Genomic DNA, 20,516 nt, shown 5'->3' with positions numbered 1-20,516 from the left:
GTGTCCCATAGATTCCGATATGTTGTATTGTCATTGTCATTTCATTGAAGGAACTGTCTGATTTCTTCTTTAATTTCCTCTGTGACCCATTGGTTGTTCAGAAGTGTGTTGTTCAATTTCCACATGTTTCTGAAATTTTTTGAGTTTCTTTTGCTATGGATCTCCAATTTCATTGCACTATGGTCTGATAATTTACAGGGGATAACTTCAATTCCTTTGCACTTACTTAAACATGTTCTATGTGTGAGTATGTGGTCTATTTTGGAGAATGACCCATGTGCAGCTGAGAAGAATGTGCATTCTGATTTTGTCAGGTGTAACAGTCTGTAAACATCTGTTAAGTTCATTTGTTCAAGAGTTCGATTGAGTTCTAGTATTTCATTACTTATTTTTAGTCTAGTTGATCTATCTATTTGTGACAGTGGGGTGTTGAGGTCCCCCACTACAATTGTATTAGTGAATATATGGCTTTTCATGTCCGTTAGTATTTGTTTTATATAGTTGGGTGCACTAGTGTTTGGTGCATAGATATTTATGACTGTCATCTCTTCCTCTTGGATTCTTCCCTTTACAAGGATGTAGTGTCCTTCTTCATCTCTCTTAATCAGTGTTGGTTTGAAATCTACTTGATCTGCAAAGAGGATAGCTACTCCTGCTTTTTTTCGGGTTCCTGTTGCATGCAGTATTGTTTTCCACCCTTTAACTTTCAGTCTATGAGTTTCCTTTTGAATTAAGTGTGTTTCCTGTATGGAGCATATTGTTGGATTTTGCTTCTTGACCCATTCTGCCAGTCTATTTCTTTTGATTGGTGAATTGAGACCATTAATGTTGATGGTTATAACTGAAATGTATTGACTTGTCATTGCCATGACTTTTTCTTTTTGTTGGATTCTCCCCCTTTCCATTGAATTTCTTGTCATGGCAGATGGGTTCATTCTGCTTTGCTTCCTGGGGTTGTGATCCTCAATGTCTGTTCCTAGGATACTGTGTAAAATTCTTTGGAGTGCTCGTTTGGTATTCATGAAGTTCCTAGGGTGCTCTTTGTCATGAAAGTAGCTTATTTTTCCATCCATTTTGAAAGATAATTTTGCAGGGTCCATCAATCTGGGTTGGAGGCTGTTTTCTTTTAGGGCTTGGAATGTCACTCCAAGCTCTTCTTGCCTTGATGGTTTGTGTTGAGAAGTCTGCTGTGATTCTGATGGGCTTTCCTTTGTATGTGATTTGTTTCTTTTCTCTGACTGCTTGGAGAACTTTGTTCTTCTGTTGCGTTTCTGGAATCTTAACAATTATATGCCTATGTGTAGATTTTTTTTGATCAAGGCTATTTGGAGTCCTATATGCCTCACTTATCTGTATGTCAAGCTCTTTCCCCCTGCTTGGGAAGTTTTCTGCCATTATTTCTGTGAAGAGATTTTTTTATGTCATCTGCATGCTCTCCTGTTTCTTCATTGGGCCCAATCAGTCTTATGTTATTCTTTTTTGCATCATCTAGCACCTGCTGGATTGATTTCTCATGTTCCCTTATAATTTTGAAGCAATTTTTCTTTTCCTGGTCACTAACTGCAGTCTTATCTTCTATACCTGAAATTCTGTCCTCACATTGGCTCATTCTGCTGTGTAGACTTTCAGTGGAGTTTTTCATCTTGTGGAAATCTATTTGCATCTGTTTTATGGATTCCATTTGTTTCTTATGTTGGGATTCCATCATGTTCCTGAGCTCCTCTCTAGATTTATTAATCATGTCTTGCACTAGGGGCACAATTTCTCCTGTTATCTGAGAAATTATTTCTGATTTCATTTTTTCCAGATCCCCTTTGGTTGCCAGTTCAGTGGGTCCAGGTGGTTGAGTATCAGAGTGTTCCATCTCATTTCCCTTTGGGGTTGCTGTAGGTGATTTGGAAGTCTGGTTTTGAGACTTATTTACCTGTTTTCTCATTTCGACTGGGGCGGGGGGCTGTTAGCGCCTGCATGGATTACCTCCTCTGAGCTGGGTGAGGTGGGACTGGGCCGGGAGCAGCAGTACGGATGGTGGCCGGGAAAGCCCTTCCTCTGGACCAGGAGCAGTGGGATGGTAGCTGAGAAGCCCCTTCCTCTGGGCCAGGAGCAGTGAGACAGAAGGTGGCCCAAAAGCTCTTTCCTCTGGGCTGGGAGCAGCGGGAGGGATGGTGACCAGGAAGCCCCTTCCTCTGGACCAGGAGCAGTGGGATGACGGCTCAGAAGCCCCTATCTCTGGGCTGCGAACAGTGGGACTCAGTACCTTGGTCTGGTGGTCTGGTGTCCTCTGCATCTTTGTATTGTGGAATCAGGTGGCTGCCTGTCTGTAGCAGGGTGATTCGGTGTCTTCTGCGCGTGTCAGGACCTCAGTAGGGCATACACAGACCTGCCTGTCTGCAGCGGGCTGATTCAGCGTGTGTTCCATGCGACTGGGGACCTCGGTAGGGTGTGGGCAGACGTGCCTGTCTGCAGTGGGGTGATTCGGCGTCTTCTGCAGGACTCAGGACCTCCGTAGGGCGTGCACAGACGTGCCTGTCTGCAGCAGACTGACTCGATGTGTGTTCCGCGTGACTGGAGACCTTGATGAGGTGTGGGCAGACCTGCCTGTCTGTAGCAGGCTGATTCGGCGTGTGTTCCATGTGACTGGGGACCTCGGTAGGGTGTGGGCAGACCTGCCTGTCTGCAGCGAAGTGATTCGGCATCTTCCGTGTGACTCAGGACCTCGGTAGGGCGTGCACAGACCTACCTGTCTGCACTGGGCTGATTTGGCGTGTGTTCCGTGCGACTGGGGACCTCGGTGAGGTGTGGGCAGACCTGCCTGTCTGCAGCCGAGGCTTTAAGTTTTATCCATATCATGTTTGTTCCTAATATCTTGGTTCTAATCTGAAACTGAAGACCAAGTTGCCAATGTTGTAGGACAGTTCTGTGTTAATAGTAAGTAGCTGTTGAGTCCTCCAATACTTGAGTTTACTAAGTTATGTCTACTTAGGTAAAAGATAATTCTTGACTCTTAATAATGACTATCTAGCTAATCTCATCTATCATTCAGATTATTACTAAAAGAAATGATAAAATATCAATTATACAATAAATGCCTCTTATTTATTATCAGGTTTAATATAAAAGATAATAATAGCTTCATATTTGGTAGAGAACACTGGTTCTTAGTATGCAGTTTATGAATTACTATCATATTTTCTAACTTGCGACTATAAACTGTTATTTGTTTTGTTCAGTAAAACCGTCAGTACTATGTATTGCCAAAAAGCTTTTAAAAGCAATTCTTTTGATATGGAAAAGTTTTAAAGATACTAAAGCTAGACAATCAGTCAAAATGGTACATTTATTTGTACTAATGGTACATTACTCGGTTCACATTTTTAGTTATATCTATGGCCAGGTTTTTTAGTTAAAATGACCGACTTTAATTACAGCTGAATGGTTAAAAACATAACTTCTTTGGTCTTAAATTTCAGAAGTATCAGAGGGATATTTTGAGGCTAGTTTCCTTCAGAATGTATTAGGAAAACAGAAATCCACCTTTATTAAGTCAACAGAGAAAGAAACACAAGAGTAGAATACCAAGCTAGGGGTATAGCTCAGTGCAGAACTCACCCACCATGGGCAGGACCCTGGTTTGGTCTCCAGCTCGGTGAGTGGGTAGGTGGGGAGGGGAGTAGAGTACCCTGGTGTTCTCGTACTTCCTAGAACTAGAATATTTTTTCCACTTCCTTATTCATCAGTATATGTTAGATTATGTTACTACCCTATCAATAATTCTCATTTTACAGTCTTTACATATTTTTATTTTTTGAGCTTTATGCAATCTATATCTCTATATATCTGATGGGAAGTCCCACAGTTTCTCTTACTAAATAAGAAGATCAAGGGAAGTGTTTAGCAGGTGATTGCTACAATGCATCTACTAGTCAGTGTCAGCTATTATTACTACTTAGAAGCAGCCCTCAAGTCCTAAGTCATAAATATCACTCAGCAACAAACATTAAGCAATGTGTTAAAATCACTGGGTTGGTGGAGTATAGCCCTTTTGCTATGATTGAACTACTAAATAAAGTAGTATAAGCAACACCCTAGGAAGCTGAGGAATGTCATCATTATTTAAATGCTGTTTCTGAAATAAAAAATAAAGTAAAGAAATAATGAAGCCTAGGGCAAAACACAAAATTCCAGAAACATCATAAAACAACAGTTTGTATTTGTTAAATTGGGAGTCATCATTTTACTTTATATAGTTATCATTGTTTAAAAATAACAGAAACAAAGATTGTTAGGAATAATTTCCTCTTTAGGATAACCCAAATTGTTTTTTGTTCTTCCCTCCATGGCCTTTCATTCTATTGTTTTCAGTGGTCTAGAAAATGAAGATTAACAATGGACAAAGTATATAACGAAAGTTCAGAATTTGTCCCAGGGATGAACTGTCCTGTTAGCCATTAAATAATATTGATAATATTCAGTATATTGCTTCTTTAAATGTACTTACTTGACTGTAGCTGATTCTGTATTTATAAAGAATTTACAGTAGAAGTGATGAAAATTAACTAAGAGGATGAAAATCCAGTTTTAGTTTTTCAAACTATTCTATGCCAATTTAGGCTCAGCTTACAGGAAACAATTCCTTGTATTGCAATACTATATTTTACTATATGAGAGAATTATCTCAAGAATTGAATTTTAAGGTGCCATACATCTGTAACCCCAGCAAGCTGGGAAGCTGAGGCAGGATGATCACAAATTCAAGCCCAGCCTGGGCAACTTAGCAATGTATTGAGACCCTGTCTTAAATTTAAAAAATTAAAAAAGGGCCGTGTATGTAGCTCAGTGAGAAGGCCCTGGGTTCAGTCCCCAGTACCACACTAACACACATACAATTTTATTTCATTCCTGAATTTGGTCAGTGTACTGAGTGCCTTTTATGTTACAGGTGTTCTAAACATAACTATGTCTGTGAGTTTCAAGCTTTATTGTAGCATACAGTAGCTTTCTATGGTTTGTGCACAACTGATACTGGAAGGAAACATGGATACTTTGAATGGCTGAATCCCGAAATAAGACTAAGGTAATGAAAAGGAATATATATATTAACAGTATTGCTGAGTACTATTTTAATCGATTTCCTTTATGCCAAACATATTTACATTGTAGAAAGGATTTGTTGAATTATATACAACACCTTGTAGATAACAACACATTGTAAGCAAAGATCACAGAGTAGATATATTTTTTCTCACTTCCTGTTCCCATTGTTATGTGGCAGTTCTTCCTTAAGATATATGATGACTCTAAATATTATATTAGAAAATAGCTTGTAAATATAATTTCAGGAAGTATTTTTGTTGGCTTTACAGTTTTTTTCTTTTGATATTTTTGGAATATAACTTCGATATATTTGTATCTGTGTAGAGGGGATTTCTAATTGCTAAATAGCTGGATAATCAGCAAAGTTTCTTATAGTTTTTAAAATTTTTAATTTATTAATTCCTTCAGTCATCCACTTATATCAAGAAGATACATCAGTTGCTGTTTGCAGCTATTCCATATCTTTCCAAATTCTTTTCTTTCATTTCAGTGCAAGAATATCACCCATCACTGAGCCATATACCCATCTCTATCTCTACCTCTGCCAATTTGGCTTTTCTCAAGACTTTAGTTGATATGAGATTAAAATAAGAGAATGATTTTCTTCATAAAAACTCCTTCTTTCACAGGAAAGAATGTCATGGATAATCCAGGAAAGGATAACAAGTTTTTCCATTTTCTTTTGTTATACATTATGATTTTTACACAAAAAATAAGCCTCATAATTATGTATTATCAGGGTAAGATTTTTGGTTGAACTATGTGTACAGTAATTTAAAATATGATGAACGGTTAAAATAAAACTGATATGAGACTAAAAAATTTATTTTTTGGACTATTACATGTGGATAAATAGAATATGGCTATGTTTTTTGGAAGACGGCTTCAAAAAATAAGTGAGAAATGAAAATAAAAAATCAAATGGTTTTTGCTGGGCACAACGGTGCAAGATGTAATTGCAGCTACTTGGGAGACTGAAGCAGGAGGATCACAAGTTTGAGATCAGCCCGGGGAAGTTAAGAAGTGCCAGTCTCAAAACATAACCAGGGTTGGTAGTGTAAGTGACAGGGCAAAATAGATGTTTAAAAGTTAAAGTTTTTTTTCTTTTAGAGACAGACTCTTCTCCAAACTTCCTCATGCCAAAGGCTTTTCCTCCTCTCCTTTATCCATATAAATAGATTATTTAGATGATGGAACCAGGAGGTCAGGGTCCAATTATAGGAAAGGAGCCTGAAGGAAAGAAGCTGAAAGGGCCAGCGGACAAAACTAGCTTGGAGTTGTCTACTGTCTCATTGTATTTCTTCTCCCTTCTCTTCTTTACTATAAAAGGCCCATGTATACTTAAACACAAGTAAGATGGTGATTTGTAGTGATAGGAGGCTCTCCATCCCTCAGTGGTAGCTTTTAAAATTTTTTTTAAATTAAAAAATTTTTTTTTGCTACTGGGGATCAATCTTGGGACCCTGTGCTTGCGAGGAAGGCGGGAGAGCCACTGAGCTAAATTCCTGGCCCTATGGTAGCTTTAAAAAAAAAAAATTTATTGGTACACTTTTGACATACATAAAGAACACATTCACCACAGGAAATTTTTATCTGTATATATTATATCTTAATTCTTTTTTTCCTCCCTCCTCTCTTCCCTTCAATCCTTTTCCCCTCTCCATCTATCTATGAAACTTTGTTTCTATTGTTTTCCTTCCATTCTTTATTATTTTTATCCCTATTCCCTTCCTTCCCTTCCTCTTCCCCCCTCCCTTGTTCCCCTTCCCATCTGAACATTTTCTTCCTACTTCCCAATATCTAAGTTCCATTTTGGTCCTTATTTAATCTTTGGGTTTCTCACACGAGAGAAACAATGTGATATTTAAACATGTGTGTCTCATTTGCTCACTTAAAATTATGTTCTCAAGGTGTAACCATTTACCTAAAAATGTTTCAAGTTTATCCTTCTTTATGGGAGCGTAGTATTTCATTGTATATAAAAACCACATTTTCTTTGTCCATTCATCTTTTGATGGACATATGAGCTGTTTCCAGATTTAGCTATTATAAATTGTGCTGCTATAAACATGGGCATGCATATATCACTGTGGTATGATGCTTTTAGCTCTTTCAGGAAGACACCTAAAAAGGGAATAGCTTGGTCAAATGGAACCTCTAGTTTAGGTTTTTTTGAGGCATCTCCATATTGATTTCTACATTGGCGGTATCAGTTTACACTCCTAACAGCAATGAGGAAGGGTTCCTTTTCCCTCACAGCTCCCCCAGCATTTGTTAGTAGTTGATTTCTTGATGACAACTGTCCTTCCTAAAGTCAGCTTCCCTTGTTTTTGGGGAGTGGAAAACGTCAGAACCCAAACCTCTGCTGACAGTGCAGCACCCTGGATTGCCTCTGGAGGAGGGGGAGTAAAATGGTTTTTGATAGTAGAAGAATTGATAATCATTGGTTGAAATAGAGAAATTGGAAAGGTTAAAATTATAGACAACTGCTTATGTGTTATACTGAATAATTTTAATAATCTATTTACTGTAAGTATAAATTCTGTTATATGGTAATTCAAATGTTTCTCTGCTGCTCCAACATGCTGCCATCTCAGTCTGCAATACTGCTCCCATATTTGGAGCATATGTCATATTGTAATCTATAATAAATGTATGGGGCTGCGGGCTTAGCTGGTGGCAGAGTGCTTTCTGAGCACGTGTGAGCCTTTGGGTTCCACCCTCAGCACAAGAAAAAAAGTACACGGGCTGGGGACTTAGCTCAGTGGTTCCACTGCCTGCCTCGCAAGCACAAGGATCTGAGTTTGATCCCCGGTATAAAAAAAAAAAAAGTACACACCCACAAACACAGTGTGATTGAAATATACAGTGAATGTTTAAATAAAAAACCTTATTACAGTAAACGGCACATTGCCAAGATCAATGGGAAAAGTGTCTTCGAGGTGAGGGGGGAGTATTTTGAAGGGGATTAATGGCAATGTGTCTCTTAGCATCATACATTTTTTAAATATTCACTGTAGTTTTTGGTTACACCACATTCATTCATACATATATAAACACAAAGATATTATATATACACATATAAAAGTATATATACATATATTTACATATAAAAATGTTACAGAGATGACCCTAAAGTAGCATCAGTTAGACAAAAGTCTAGCCCACTAGGTTAAGAGCTAATTTAAGCAGCTAGTTAGGCTTAAAAATATTTTTTAAAAACTCCGTGAAAACAAAATATAAAAGTTAACATAAAAGAGTTAAAAGACTTTTCCTCCCAGGAAGAAGGTATGTTAATGAAGTCTGTTGACAGCTCCTGCCTAACCTCTGGGCTGGACTGGGAGAAACTTAAAAACGCAGAGTAACCAATTTCCTTTAAACTCAGTTTCCTGTTAACCAGCTAAGTAACTAATTTCCTTTAAAACTTAAATCCACACAACCACCTGTTTAAAATGAGTCCCAGCAATCTGCCTATTTATATAAGGCCCAAACAACATTCTATTCAGAATCCTCTCTTAGAGGGCCCAAGGGCCTTTTTCTTCTTCTTTCCAATAACCACTCTCCTGATTCTCTCATTTTGTCTGTGATTTTTTTTTTTTTCTTTTGGTACCAGGGATCAAACTCGGGACACTGGACTTGCCAAGCAGGCGTTGGAACCACTGAGCTAAATCCCAGGCCCTTGTCTGTGATTTTATTCTTCAACTTTGTGAGACAAAACCCCCTGAGATTTATATAAAATTAACTTTCATATCTGGAGGTCCCACTGCAATCACTCTAGACTTTAAATCCAGCAAACAGACTGATAGGAGGTAAGAGATCAAAGAGTGTTTACCATTTTACCTTTTTTCTCCACTTAACCATGTCTACATTTGGGAGTAGATGAGATTTGTGCTGTTTTTTTTTTTTTCCTCTAGATAGCCTTATATTTCTTCCTTATAGATAAAATTCCTGTGTCTTGCATAGAAAGCTTAGATTAGGCATTTCCTTATCCTTTCTCCCCTGCCTTCCCCTGAGAAACATTTACCAAGCATCTGGTGTTCTTAATAAAAATAGGGGAGATTATTAGTCTTTTGAGGCAGTGTCATTACAGTACAGATGATTTCACTAAAACAAAATACAGTGTAGGGACCCAAAAGCCTCTGGACTGCACTGCAACCCCCTCAGAGGGTCAGGGTACAAGCTAAAGAGTTCTTTTACCCCGCTGCAGAAAGCTTTACTTCTCATCTACAACTGACAGCCCTGGCTGGTGCCACTCTCCAGTGAGCCACTTTCTCTTCTGAATACTGCATCTGGCAGCAACAGCCTGTCTGGGCCAAATCTGTCTCCTCCACTGATCCCCTGCTGTGGCTGCCAGCCCAGGACTCTTGAATGACTAGGTTGGTGAGTTTCTCCCTCTCTGCAGCCATTCAGTGCCTAGCTCACCACTGTGCCTTGTCTTGATAGCATTTGTCTCAGTGAGGAGGAAACTGATTAAGACAATGGCACTTCATGTTGGAAAAGTAGTTGGTATACGAAAAAAAAAAATCAAAAAACAAAACTTAGTTGCTTTACAGGTGTGTGTGAGTGATGTGTAGAGTAAATGTGTAGAATGGAAGAAACTATTTTTTTTCCCCACATTAGAACATGTGATTGTTTAACACCACTTTGTGAGTGGACTAAGCACAGTGAAGGTAAAGGGCTGCTTAGGTTTTGCTCACACTTAAATAGTATCCTCAAAGGAAAAGGAGAAATAATTTTCTGTAGATTTAAGTAGCAGAGTTGAATAATTTAGGAGCCAGAGAAACAATTTTTGATTATTCATAAATGATCAAGAAGCTATTAGCCTGCCAAATTTTGCCAATGTGCTCAAATCTACTAAATTCTTGTCAAATATTATTTAGAGAATTTGGGTCCCCTTTTCAGATCTTTTGCTAGTTTGTAAGAGGAGTGCTACACTCAAAACAAGAGAATTTAGCTCCTAATAAATACAATTTAATTTTATGTTTTCATCTGTCACAGACCTGTTGTTTATTAGAAAACTAATGACTCCTCTGTAATATAACTCTCTAATAACATTTGGCTCTTCAGGCTTTGATAGGAATGAAGAAAGATCATAGAGTACTGTGTAAGAAAGGTAAAATCTATCTATAAACAAAAGGAAAATTAGGCTAAGCCTTTAATAAAAGACATTCATATGGGTTATTATCGCTCTCTAGTAGTGGCTTTCAAACATTCTGGATTGTACCCTGGAATAAAAACTACATTTTATGTTATCACCAAGTATAAACACATATACACACATTCTCCACTAAAAAACATTATAAAATAATACCTAACTTTTCTGTAATATATTGTGGTATTTTCTAGTGTTCTTTTATTCAATTAAATAAAAAGTCCTATAGTTACTAAATTAACTTCATGATCCACTAATGGGTAGTCATCTTCAGCTATTCTGTGAATAAACCAGTTATGCAATTTTAAAAATATATGTGTGGTCATCTTCCTATGGAGGAAAATTCTCAATTGATAGGCAGGATGGGACGAGCAGTATGGTTTAACCAAGTGTTTCTCTTTTCTTTGTTTGGTAGTACTTGGGGATTGAACCCAGGCCTTTGCATTGAGCTACACATCCAGCCCATTTAAAAAATTCTGAAATAAGGTCTTGCTAAGTTGCCCAAGCTGGGCTTTAATTTGTGATTCTCCTGCCTCAGCCTCCCAGAGTGCTGGGATTACAGTTCTGTGTCACTATGCTTCTGTCTCTTGAGTCTCTGAATATTAAGGACCTGAAAATCTGGTAACACCTAAATAAATGAAAGTAAGTCACACTTTGCTGTGGATGCAACACAGCATGTATCTGAAATATGTTCCAAACCTTCTTTTCATCTTCAAATTTTTTTCATTAGTATGTTTGCAGTACATAATGATTACTTTTATCATGGGGAATTGGCACATGTACATCTTAATTCTTTTCCTCTCTCCCCCACCTCCATCTCTTGGTAAAACCTTTTTCTTAAATTAAAATTTTTTCTTAAATTACTCAGTAGAGTAAACTGAAATGTAAAAAAAAAATAATGAAAATCCCACAACCAACAGATAAACAGGGTAACATTTTTTTGGGGGGGGTACTGGGGATCGAACTTGGGACCTTGTGCTTGCAAGGCAGGCGCCAAAGCCATTGAGCTAAATCCCCAGCCCCCAGGGTAACATTTTAAAATATGTCTTTTGCTTATATCTTTTTTCTTACAACAGACACATTATCACACCCATACAATGTGGATTACACATGCAAGTATGTCTCCTTCCCAAATACTTGCTCATTTCCTCAAAAATCATAATAAAATATTTTATAGGCTGGGGAATATTATAAAGTGGCTTAATTTATTACTTCTCTCTTTTCTAGACATTTAGATTTTTTCCCAGTTTGCTAGTACCTTTAATTTTTATGATGTTTGCTATAAAAACTTATACACTCATTTGATTTATACACTGGATTGCATTTATCATTATTTACCTTAGTATTTTCTCCCATGCTTTTATAATATTTATAAATTCCTTCTCAATCTCTATCCCAGTCTAAGAGGTAAATATTCAAGTTGGTATGAAGAAACCCAATATTCCGTTATTGTTTTGAGGGTAGATTGAAAGAAATGATGCTAAATAAATATTCCTCAGTTACTTAATAATAATGGCTAGCTAATATTATCAAATGGGGTTTATTATCTAATAAGATAATTTATGAAGTGCCAATGGCTAGTTTATAGAAGAGGTTTAGCACATGTCTGTGAATGAATCAATGATCACAGAATTAAAATACAATTTCTACATTAGTTTTTATGAGTAATCTTTTTTGTTGTGTTGAGATGGAGGTCTCACCATATTGTCCAGACTAGGCCTGAAAGGGTGATCTTCCTGTCTCAGCCTCCTGAGTGGCTGGGACTATAGGTACATGCTACCACACCCAGCTACTGCTACCATGCTGGCCTGCAAGTAACATCTCAGATAAGACTTTGATTTGGTGTAATCTTTATACTTTTAAAAAGTTAAACTGAGGGCCCGGGATTTAGCTCAGTGGTTTCGCCACCTGTTGCGCAAGCTCAAGAACCCGAGTTTGATCCCCGGTACCGAAAAAAAAAAAAAGTTAAATTGAAAAAGGCCAAAAAACAGTAAATTATTACAGAAAAGTACAAAGTAGGACGTAACTCTGAAAATCTTGGTTCCCATGATAAAAATTAATTTGGTATATATTCTTCCAGATTTTTTATTTAGTTGTACAAAAATATATTTATGTAAAAATAAGACGCTTACTGTTGCACTGCTTTATTATGATGAAAAAAATTGAGGACTGCTTAGAGTTGTTATTCTATCTTTACACAACACAGACCTAAAAGAAACTAGGACCATCATATGAACAGACACGGAAAGATGTATACAATATATCATAGTAAGAAAAAGGAAGGTAGGACTTTAAAAAATTGATCTATTGCTATAACAATTCAGAGATTATTCTATTGTAAACTGCCATGCATTCCTACGATAATCATCTACTTGGTGGTAGTTATCTTTTTTTGAAATGTAGCTAGATTTAAATTGTTAGTTTTTTAGATAGTAGTTTCACTGATAATTCACCAGTGAGCCAAGTTTTTGGTTTTTGGGTGTACTTGCTGACTTTATTAGTTTCATCTTGTTTTTATGTATTCTGGAAAATCTTACTTAGCAGTGAAATTATTTGCATCTTGAAAGTTTAAAATAGTTTATTGATAGAAGATAAAATTAGCTGATCCCATGGCCTTTTTTTGGACTAAATATGTGCACAAATTAAATTGAGAATTGCATATTAAATTATTTGACTATAGTTGTATTTGTCAATTTTTCCTTAAATTTTTAAAATAGATTTTGTTTTATGAAATGTTTCTGTACTAGAACATCAATACCACTGAGTCTCAAATGTGTATAATTAGCTAAAAAGTAAGCTCATTCTGATATATTTGATTTATGTAAGGCCAGTATATAAAATCAGAATGGCCATAAAATGAGTTCCTCCTTTTTTTGTTTTTAATCCAAAAAAGAAGAGTGACTAAAACTCTTAGAATATCAGGGAAGCACAGAAATATATTAGGATTCCTTTTCTTATTTAGGTAATTGAGATGATCAGTTGAATTTACTGTAATTTGGAACTAATCTTAGTCAGTTATCTGTTAAATACAGATATTCTTTGTTCAGTCTTGATTGCATGTCCTTTTATTATTTATTTAAATGTAAATTTGATTTCTTTCTTTTATATGTGAAAAAAATCTCTCTACTTTTCAGCTTCTATTCCAGATAGTAACAGGATTACTTTAGATTGTAGTAGCAATTGGATCCCTAATTCTTTCTTTTAAAATGAGCTTAATTTAAATAATTTACCATTTCACTCTTTGATTAAGATAAAACAAGCAATTTCTCCCAATTTCTCTTCTACTTCAAGTGAAAAACAGAGACAATGAGTTGGATCCGACACGAGTGATAAATGATGAGTTAAATTTTAGTATTTTTGTCGTATCTTTTATAATTTGTTGATATAGTCTATAGAATAACAAAGTATAATAAAAGTGAAAATTTTATTAAGAGGTATGTTGCCAGTTTACCTGGTCAATATATTAAATCAAAGTGCTTCTGTATATTAGGGATATAATATCTATATCTGGCCTTAATATAGATTGTGCAATTGGGGCTACAGGATCACTCCCCTCCACTGACCTGAACCCAGGAAATCTCGCAGGCGAATCTTGACTTCTGTCCTAAAGTTTACTACCCAGAGGCAAAGAAAGACAGAGACTCCTGCACCCATCCACCTTGGAAGACTCTGAAGTCCCAAGCCCAGACACAAGTATGTCAGATTCTCTAGCATGACCTACAGTAACCTTTCTTCCCTGGAGCTTACCAAGGCTCATGCATAAAGGACTGCAACTCATGCAACCAATTGTAACAGAGAATTATGGAAAAAGACATGTGTGATAGACAGCTGACATGACTCAATGCCCTGCCAATGACATTGTCAGTCACACTCTGAAAAACCCAATGGGAGGCGCCCTAGACCCAGTGCAACATTTTAAATTCTTAAACCTAACATATTCAGTGTGTGCCATTTTTCTTTCCCAGGTGCAAGCCTGCTTCCACTGAGCATTCCACTAATTACACTTCTTTAAACTTTGCTGCTTTTTCCTGTCACATACCATGTCCAGTTATTTGTGCGTCCCACATAAGAACCTGTCTGGCAACCCATTATCCATCGCAACAGCCTTACCTGAACCATTTTTCAGATACCCATTTGCATCAACAGTTGTATACATGATGTAAGGTCCAGGCTGATTCACTCCAAAAGGCTGTAATAAGAAAGGAAATAGTCTTGGAAAATAAGGGAATGATTTGAAATTTCAGGCAAATCTATTATAAGTAAAGTAAAAAAATTCTTACATATAGTTCTTAAATAGATGAAGTTACTTAGAGAACATTTCTACAAATATAGTACTTCAAAATAAAACCTATCTACTAGAAAATTTGTAACACTTTAAATGACCCGAGAGTTGTGTTCATTATTCAAATAATTCATTATTTTCATGAGGTATTTCTAAAATCAAATATTGTCTCTTTTTAATAAGGGTGAATATTTTAAGCCATTTTTTTTACCTTTTTTCAGTTTTTCTTTTACTTAGAATAGAATTACAACAATTTTGTGGCTAGGGGTATAGCTCAGTGGTAGAGTGCTTGCCTAGCATGTGTGAAGTCTTGGGTTCAAGGGCCAGCACTGGAAATAAAAATACAACCCAAAATCAAATGACAAAAAAAATCCCCCAAACTATAATTTTAATATGCTATATGCTGAATACAGCATTGCTTTTCTCTTCAGTGATGGATTGGACATTTTATATTTTCTCCCTACAGTATCAAGATAAACGAAACTCATGCACAATAATTACAAGTGGATGAAAAATACTGATGATTAATTCAATCACATTATTTTCTGGCTAAGAAGAACCTGACAAGACTGGCCCAGCCTTGTTACAGTGGTAAAGTTTATCTCCAACTTATTATTTCTAGAATCTCCTTCAAACCTTGAATAAAATGATTTATTCCTTCTCTTTAGATATCAAGGCTGATTAAATAGGACATAAAGAAACCAATGATTACAATAGACATCCTATGAAAATATGTTAACAAAGGGTTAAAAAATGCTTTAAAATTTTTGAATACATTTTACAGAAATAAAATTCTACAGATCCTCTCAATAAAGTAGGTAAAAGTTAATAATACCTCTAGATACTCTATTAACACTCTAAAGATAATTTCCTCCAGGATAGGCAAGAATTAACAGCACTGATGCCACAACTACTTGACTGATAGTTTAAGAATCTTAGAAGTTCATGTGTTCCCAATGGCCATGAGAAGTTAGGCTGCTATAAGAACAGAATTACTCTTAAGACATTACTAACTGAATAAAACAGTTGTGAGGACTGTTACACAAATATTAAAAACAAAGTTGTTCATGAAGTACTGTTATGTACAAAGATGAATATTACACTTTGTATTACATACTGTTTTCATCAAAGAATTGCCAAAATTCTGTATCTATAGTGTTATTTTCTCAGATACAATTTTCAAGTCAACTAGATCAAGTTAAGATAAGAAGTTATCTTTTTCATTTAATTATTCCTTTTTTTCTTATAGTTTTATCATTAAAATACATTAAAGTACAATCTGAGGGCTGAGGACGTAGCTGAGAGGCAGAGCTCTTGGCTAGCATGCACAAGGTCCTCCCTTGGTTCAATCCCTAACCACCACCCCCCACCCTGCAAAAAAAAAAAAACCAAAATAAAAAAACTCCATATACATGGTTTCTGTTATGGCAGTAGAATCAGACTGTATGTGTTCTTTGTTAATAAAATACATTTTTTTGTTTTGTTTTTATATTATGGAGGACTGAACGTAGCGGATTGGTGGTGAACCTATTGCATTCATGTTATTTTTCTTTTAAGACAGAGGATGTTAATATATGTTTTTTGTAAACTAAAAACTTAGTATTCAGGTTTATTTACAGTGTTGGTACTTTGTTATAAATATGTGGGTTTTGAGTCGCAGTTTGGACACTAGTCTCTAAAAGGTTCACCATCGCTGTCCTGGGGCCTTCACGCTAAGCTGCATTATCAGCCACTTTTAAAAATTTTTTATTCTGAGTCAGGGTCTCACTAAGTTGTTAAGGTAGGACTTGAACTTGCAATTCTCCTGCCTCAGCCTCCCAGAGTGCTAAGATTAAGATGTGGGTCACCATGCTTGGCTTAAAATACATTATTTTGAGACTCATTCATGATTAAACATGTTGCTGTAGTCTATTTTTACTGCTGTATAGTTTTCCATTGTGTGATTATGCCATCATTTTTTCATTCTATTGTTGACTGACAATTTTCCACTTTTTTTTTGCTGCAATAAACACAGCATTTTTACATGTCACCTGATGCACAAGTGCAAAAGATTATTGGGGGTTAGGAACCCAGAGGGAGAAGTCATAGGATATATGCCTCTTCAACTCTATTTTTCCTACGTGGTATTACCACTTTATACTCCAACCAGCAGTACATGAGAGCTACTATTGCTTCTCATACTTAACAATCATTATTGGGAATGTAGTAATCACTTCTTAAAATGTTTTATTTTTTTCTAGATCCGTTTCTTTGCCATAGGGTATATACTCTTTTATATTTTAAGCTCATTTTATTTCAGGGAGGCTAGAAGATAATATTCATGAGGCCACATTTACTACCATGTGATAACCTCAAATTTACTCTACACTGGAACAGATGTCCTGCTGTTTTCATCCAAGAATTGTTTTCAGTGAATACTCCCAATTATTTTTTTTTTTTGAGACAGGGTCTTGCTCTGCAGTTCAGGCTGGCCTCAAACTCATGGTGATCCTCCTACCTCAGCCTCATGAGTGCTGGAATTATGGGTGTGCACTACCATGCCCAGCTCTCAGTTACATTTTTGAGTATTTGTTCTAATACATGTGGAATATTTCATAGTACTATGCATAGTATCTTATTTTATAGATTATTTAGGCATCTCTCTCTCTCTTTTACCTGTTCAATTAAAAAAATTAGGTCAGCACGTTCCTGCATCTGAAAGCTGAATTTCACTTTTTACTATGGGTCAGTCATTCTAATATCTGAAGAGAAGGTTCCAGAAATCTAAACTTGATTGTTCCACACAATGGTTCTCAAAGTGTGGCACATGGCCCCCCAGTACTCCCAAACACTTACAGAAGGTCACATTCGATATAGTAAGATGTCATTTGTATTATATACTGTTAACATTTACACTAATAGGGCAAAAGCAACGGTGGGTAATGAGCAGTAGCACCAGAAAATTATTCATGCTTTTTTCAAAATGGACAAAGTGAGTCTGTCATTTTTAGGAAAATGAACTGACAGTATTTGTTGATAGTAATAAAATTAGAGCTTCCAAGTGAAAATCTGAAATTTTGAAATCCTGTATCTGCCACTGTGAGCTGACATCTTCCCAATACTTAAAAGTTTTCTTGACAAAATTAGAAGTGATGTTAATAAGTGATTTAAAAATATTATGCAATGCCAGGTATTAACAAAAAGATTTGCACGAGTTGGCACTGTGTATCAATATTTTCTAAATGCAGAATGCAGAAAAGTTACACAACCATGCGTGAGTACCAGGTGAATTCAGAGCGTACAGAGTAGGGTGGAACTGGTTCTGGAATGGTATAGAAAGGACCTCAAAAATCTGCTCTCTCAAAAATGCAATGAGAACTCTGGCAAAAAATTGTCAAAATTAACTTTTTAAAAACTTTGCAAAAACCTAAGAGGCATTTATTCAAGAAAAACAGCTGACTCTTTTCCACACTTCTCTGAAATGATTTACTTAATGTTTGTGTCGCTTTTTTGTCTTAATGTTTGCATTTAGAGACGGGCCCTTGGGAGGTAATTAGGGTTAGATGAGACTATAAGAGTGGCACCATCAGGAGAGGGTGAGTGCCTGAGAAGAAACCAGAGAGCTTGCTCTCCTTTTCATGACCATAGGCTGGGGAGAGGCCAGATGGGCCCACATGGACAAGGCAGCTAGCTGCAAGCCGGGAAGAGAGCCTGCACCAGAACCCAACAGGATGGGACTGTGATCTTGCATGTCCAGCCTTCAAAACTGTGACAAAATATTTTTCTGTTGTTTAAACCACCCAGGCTATGGTATTTCCTTATAACCGCCTGACTCACTTACACAGTAATTCAAGCCCTTTGAGTTCATTTATGTATTTCACGTCTTGAGACTTTCCAGTATTTGTTTCCAGATTTTGAAGATAAGAATATAGTCATTATAATCAGACATTCTGGGTTCAGACTTCTCCTCTGTACTTTCTGTGTGACCTTGGGCAAGTGAACTTTACTTCTCCGAGTTTCAGTTTCCTCGTCTTAAATTAGGAATGATCAAGGTATCTAGTAAATAGGATATAGTGGATATATCATAGGATTATAGTAAGGACTGAGTAAATATGTGTAATGTACAGTAGTTTTCCCTTATTTCTGATAAATACATTCTAAGATCCTTAACTGGATCTAGAGCCATGGATAATACCTTACTGTATACATACACTACTATGTTTTTTCCTGTATACGTGTCTCATAAAAGTTTAATTTATAAATTTGTACAGTAAGAGATCAATAATGATAATAAACTAGAATAGTTATAAAAATTTGCTGTAATACTAAGTGAATGTGTTCTCTCTCTCAAAATATGACTTGTTTCTTAGAGTGCATGGATTCTTCACATGGTATGCCTGGTTTTTTCATATCCCCTGCACATGATACCTGAGTTAACCTGTCCTTCCATGTGTTATGCACCAGTGCTACTTTTGCATTTTTATGAATGCAGATTGCATTGGTCATTTTCTCCCCAAAGAGGGCAATTTCATCACAGTTAAAGACTCGCTTTGAATGATACTCTTATCTCCTTAATCAAATTCTTCAGCTGTGCTGGGAACATGGCAGCTTCTTCTCTGGCAGATGCAGCCTCTATTTTTCTTCTGAGTACATGAGGATTGAACCCAGGGCTTTTGCACTGAGCCCTTTTTATTTTGAGATACAGTCTCACTAAATTGATAAATTGTCCTGGCTGTGCTTGAACTTTCTATCCTCCTGCCTTAGCCTCCCAGGCATGCACCACCACACCTGGCTTCCAGTAGTCTTTATATTTTTCAGTCTGAACATGTAACTGAATCTGAGTAGTCCTTCCTTACTGCAGTAAATGCCCTGGTATCAGTATGGATGTTGCAATTCATCATCTAGCTCTTCCCTTTAGGACTGAGACACTTATTTCCTAGGTGGTCCAAAGTGTTGGCTGCTGGTAACTCATAGCTGGGTCACACCTGGCCACTATTCTCAACTAAAGAGATCTGCCTCACATACTCTAAGTCCTTCCTAGGAGATGGCTGGATGCTCTGCTCTGTCTGAATAATGCAGAATGTTAAGTTTTGGCCGCTTTGCCTCACTTGGAACCATCTCTGAAGGACCATCAAAGCCTCAGTGCTCCCTATGCATGATAGACCAACATCTCTCCTTCTGTCAGCCTTGCTTTCCTCACTATTTCTGAGGTCTTGCTCCCAGGTTGAGCCTAGATTAAATCTCTGGGTCAGGGCTTGTTTCCACATATTTTAAACATAGGAAGTTCCCCAACCATACATAAAATATTGGTAATGTAGTGCTTAAATAGGATTAAGTATATGAGATGATAATCAAAACAACTAGTTTTGTATTGCAGTTCTATTACTTAATAGTTCTGTGTGACTCTGGATTATTTAATCTCTCTGAGCTCCAGTTTCCTTATCTTTAAATGAGGGATAATTTCTTATGAAACTGTCTTCCAAAAGGCTTGTTGTGTTGACAGCTTGAGTGCTGATGGGATTTGGGGAAGTGATTAGATCATGAGAGTTCTAAATTCAAGCCACTAATGGGATCATAATTTGATGGAGCTACTGGGAGTGATAGAATGAAGAGGTGGGGCCTAGTTAGAGGGAGTGGACCATAGAGGTATGACTTTGGGGACTAATCTGGGCACATTCCTTTGGTCTTCTCATTCTTTTCATGTTTCCTGGAGGGGAGCAGCTTTCCTTTGCCATGCTCCTCTGAATGATGCTCTGCTTTACCACAGCCCAGAAACAATGAAGCAGAGTGACAAGGACCGAAACCTCTGAAACTGTGAGTTAGAATAAATCTCCTTTAAAATTGTGTATGTTAGGTATTTTGTCACAGTAATGGAAAGGTGACATCCACACAAGGGTTACTATAAAGACCACAGCAGGTGCTTACACACTCACAGACACACAGACACACAGACACACGCACATACACTTTCAAAAATAGCTGGGCATGGTGGTGAACTCCTGGAATCTT

The 20,516-nt window shown here is 36.8% G+C and overlaps 1 protein-coding gene and 1 long non-coding RNA gene across 15 annotated transcripts in view; one reads left to right on the top strand and one right to left on the bottom strand.

The window, feature by feature from the left end:
- The window catches only part of Itfg1 (integrin alpha FG-GAP repeat containing 1), a 286,118-nt gene that overhangs the window by 46,150 nt on the left and 219,452 nt on the right, over positions 1-20,516 (bottom strand). For all 6 annotated transcript variants that reach the window (XM_087199355.1, XM_087199353.1, XM_004873895.4 and 3 more), the window contains one exon: positions 14,357-14,435. In XM_087199355.1, the coding sequence (XP_087055481.1) occupies positions 14,357-14,435 (79 nt within the window). The remainder of the gene's footprint in view (positions 1-14,356; positions 14,436-20,516) is intronic.
- The window catches only part of LOC110347324 (uncharacterized), a 119,408-nt gene that overhangs the window by 78,109 nt on the left and 20,783 nt on the right, over positions 1-20,516 (top strand). For 6 of the 9 annotated variants that reach the window (XR_015446572.1, XR_015446568.1, XR_015446569.1 and 3 more), the window contains 5 exons: positions 4,940-5,074; positions 8,708-8,903; positions 12,453-12,529; positions 13,769-13,939; positions 14,995-15,119. This is a non-coding gene — a long non-coding RNA (uncharacterized LOC110347324). Of the gene's footprint in view, positions 1-4,939; positions 5,075-8,707; positions 8,904-12,452; positions 12,530-13,768; positions 13,940-14,994; positions 15,120-20,274; positions 20,322-20,516 lie in introns of all 9 variants that reach the window. The other 3 variants (XR_002391883.2, XR_015446571.1, XR_015446567.1) reach the window with 3 other exon arrangements.

This window comes from Heterocephalus glaber, unplaced genomic scaffold (assembly GCF_053883595.1).
Source record: "Heterocephalus glaber isolate CG9 unplaced genomic scaffold, H.glaber_assembly_v1.0 deba00001707, whole genome shotgun sequence".
NCBI classification, from domain to species: Eukaryota; Metazoa; Chordata; class Mammalia; order Rodentia; family Bathyergidae; genus Heterocephalus; species Heterocephalus glaber.
Note: the sequence above shows the minus strand (reverse complement) of the source record. Positions and strands in the feature narration are given on the sequence as shown.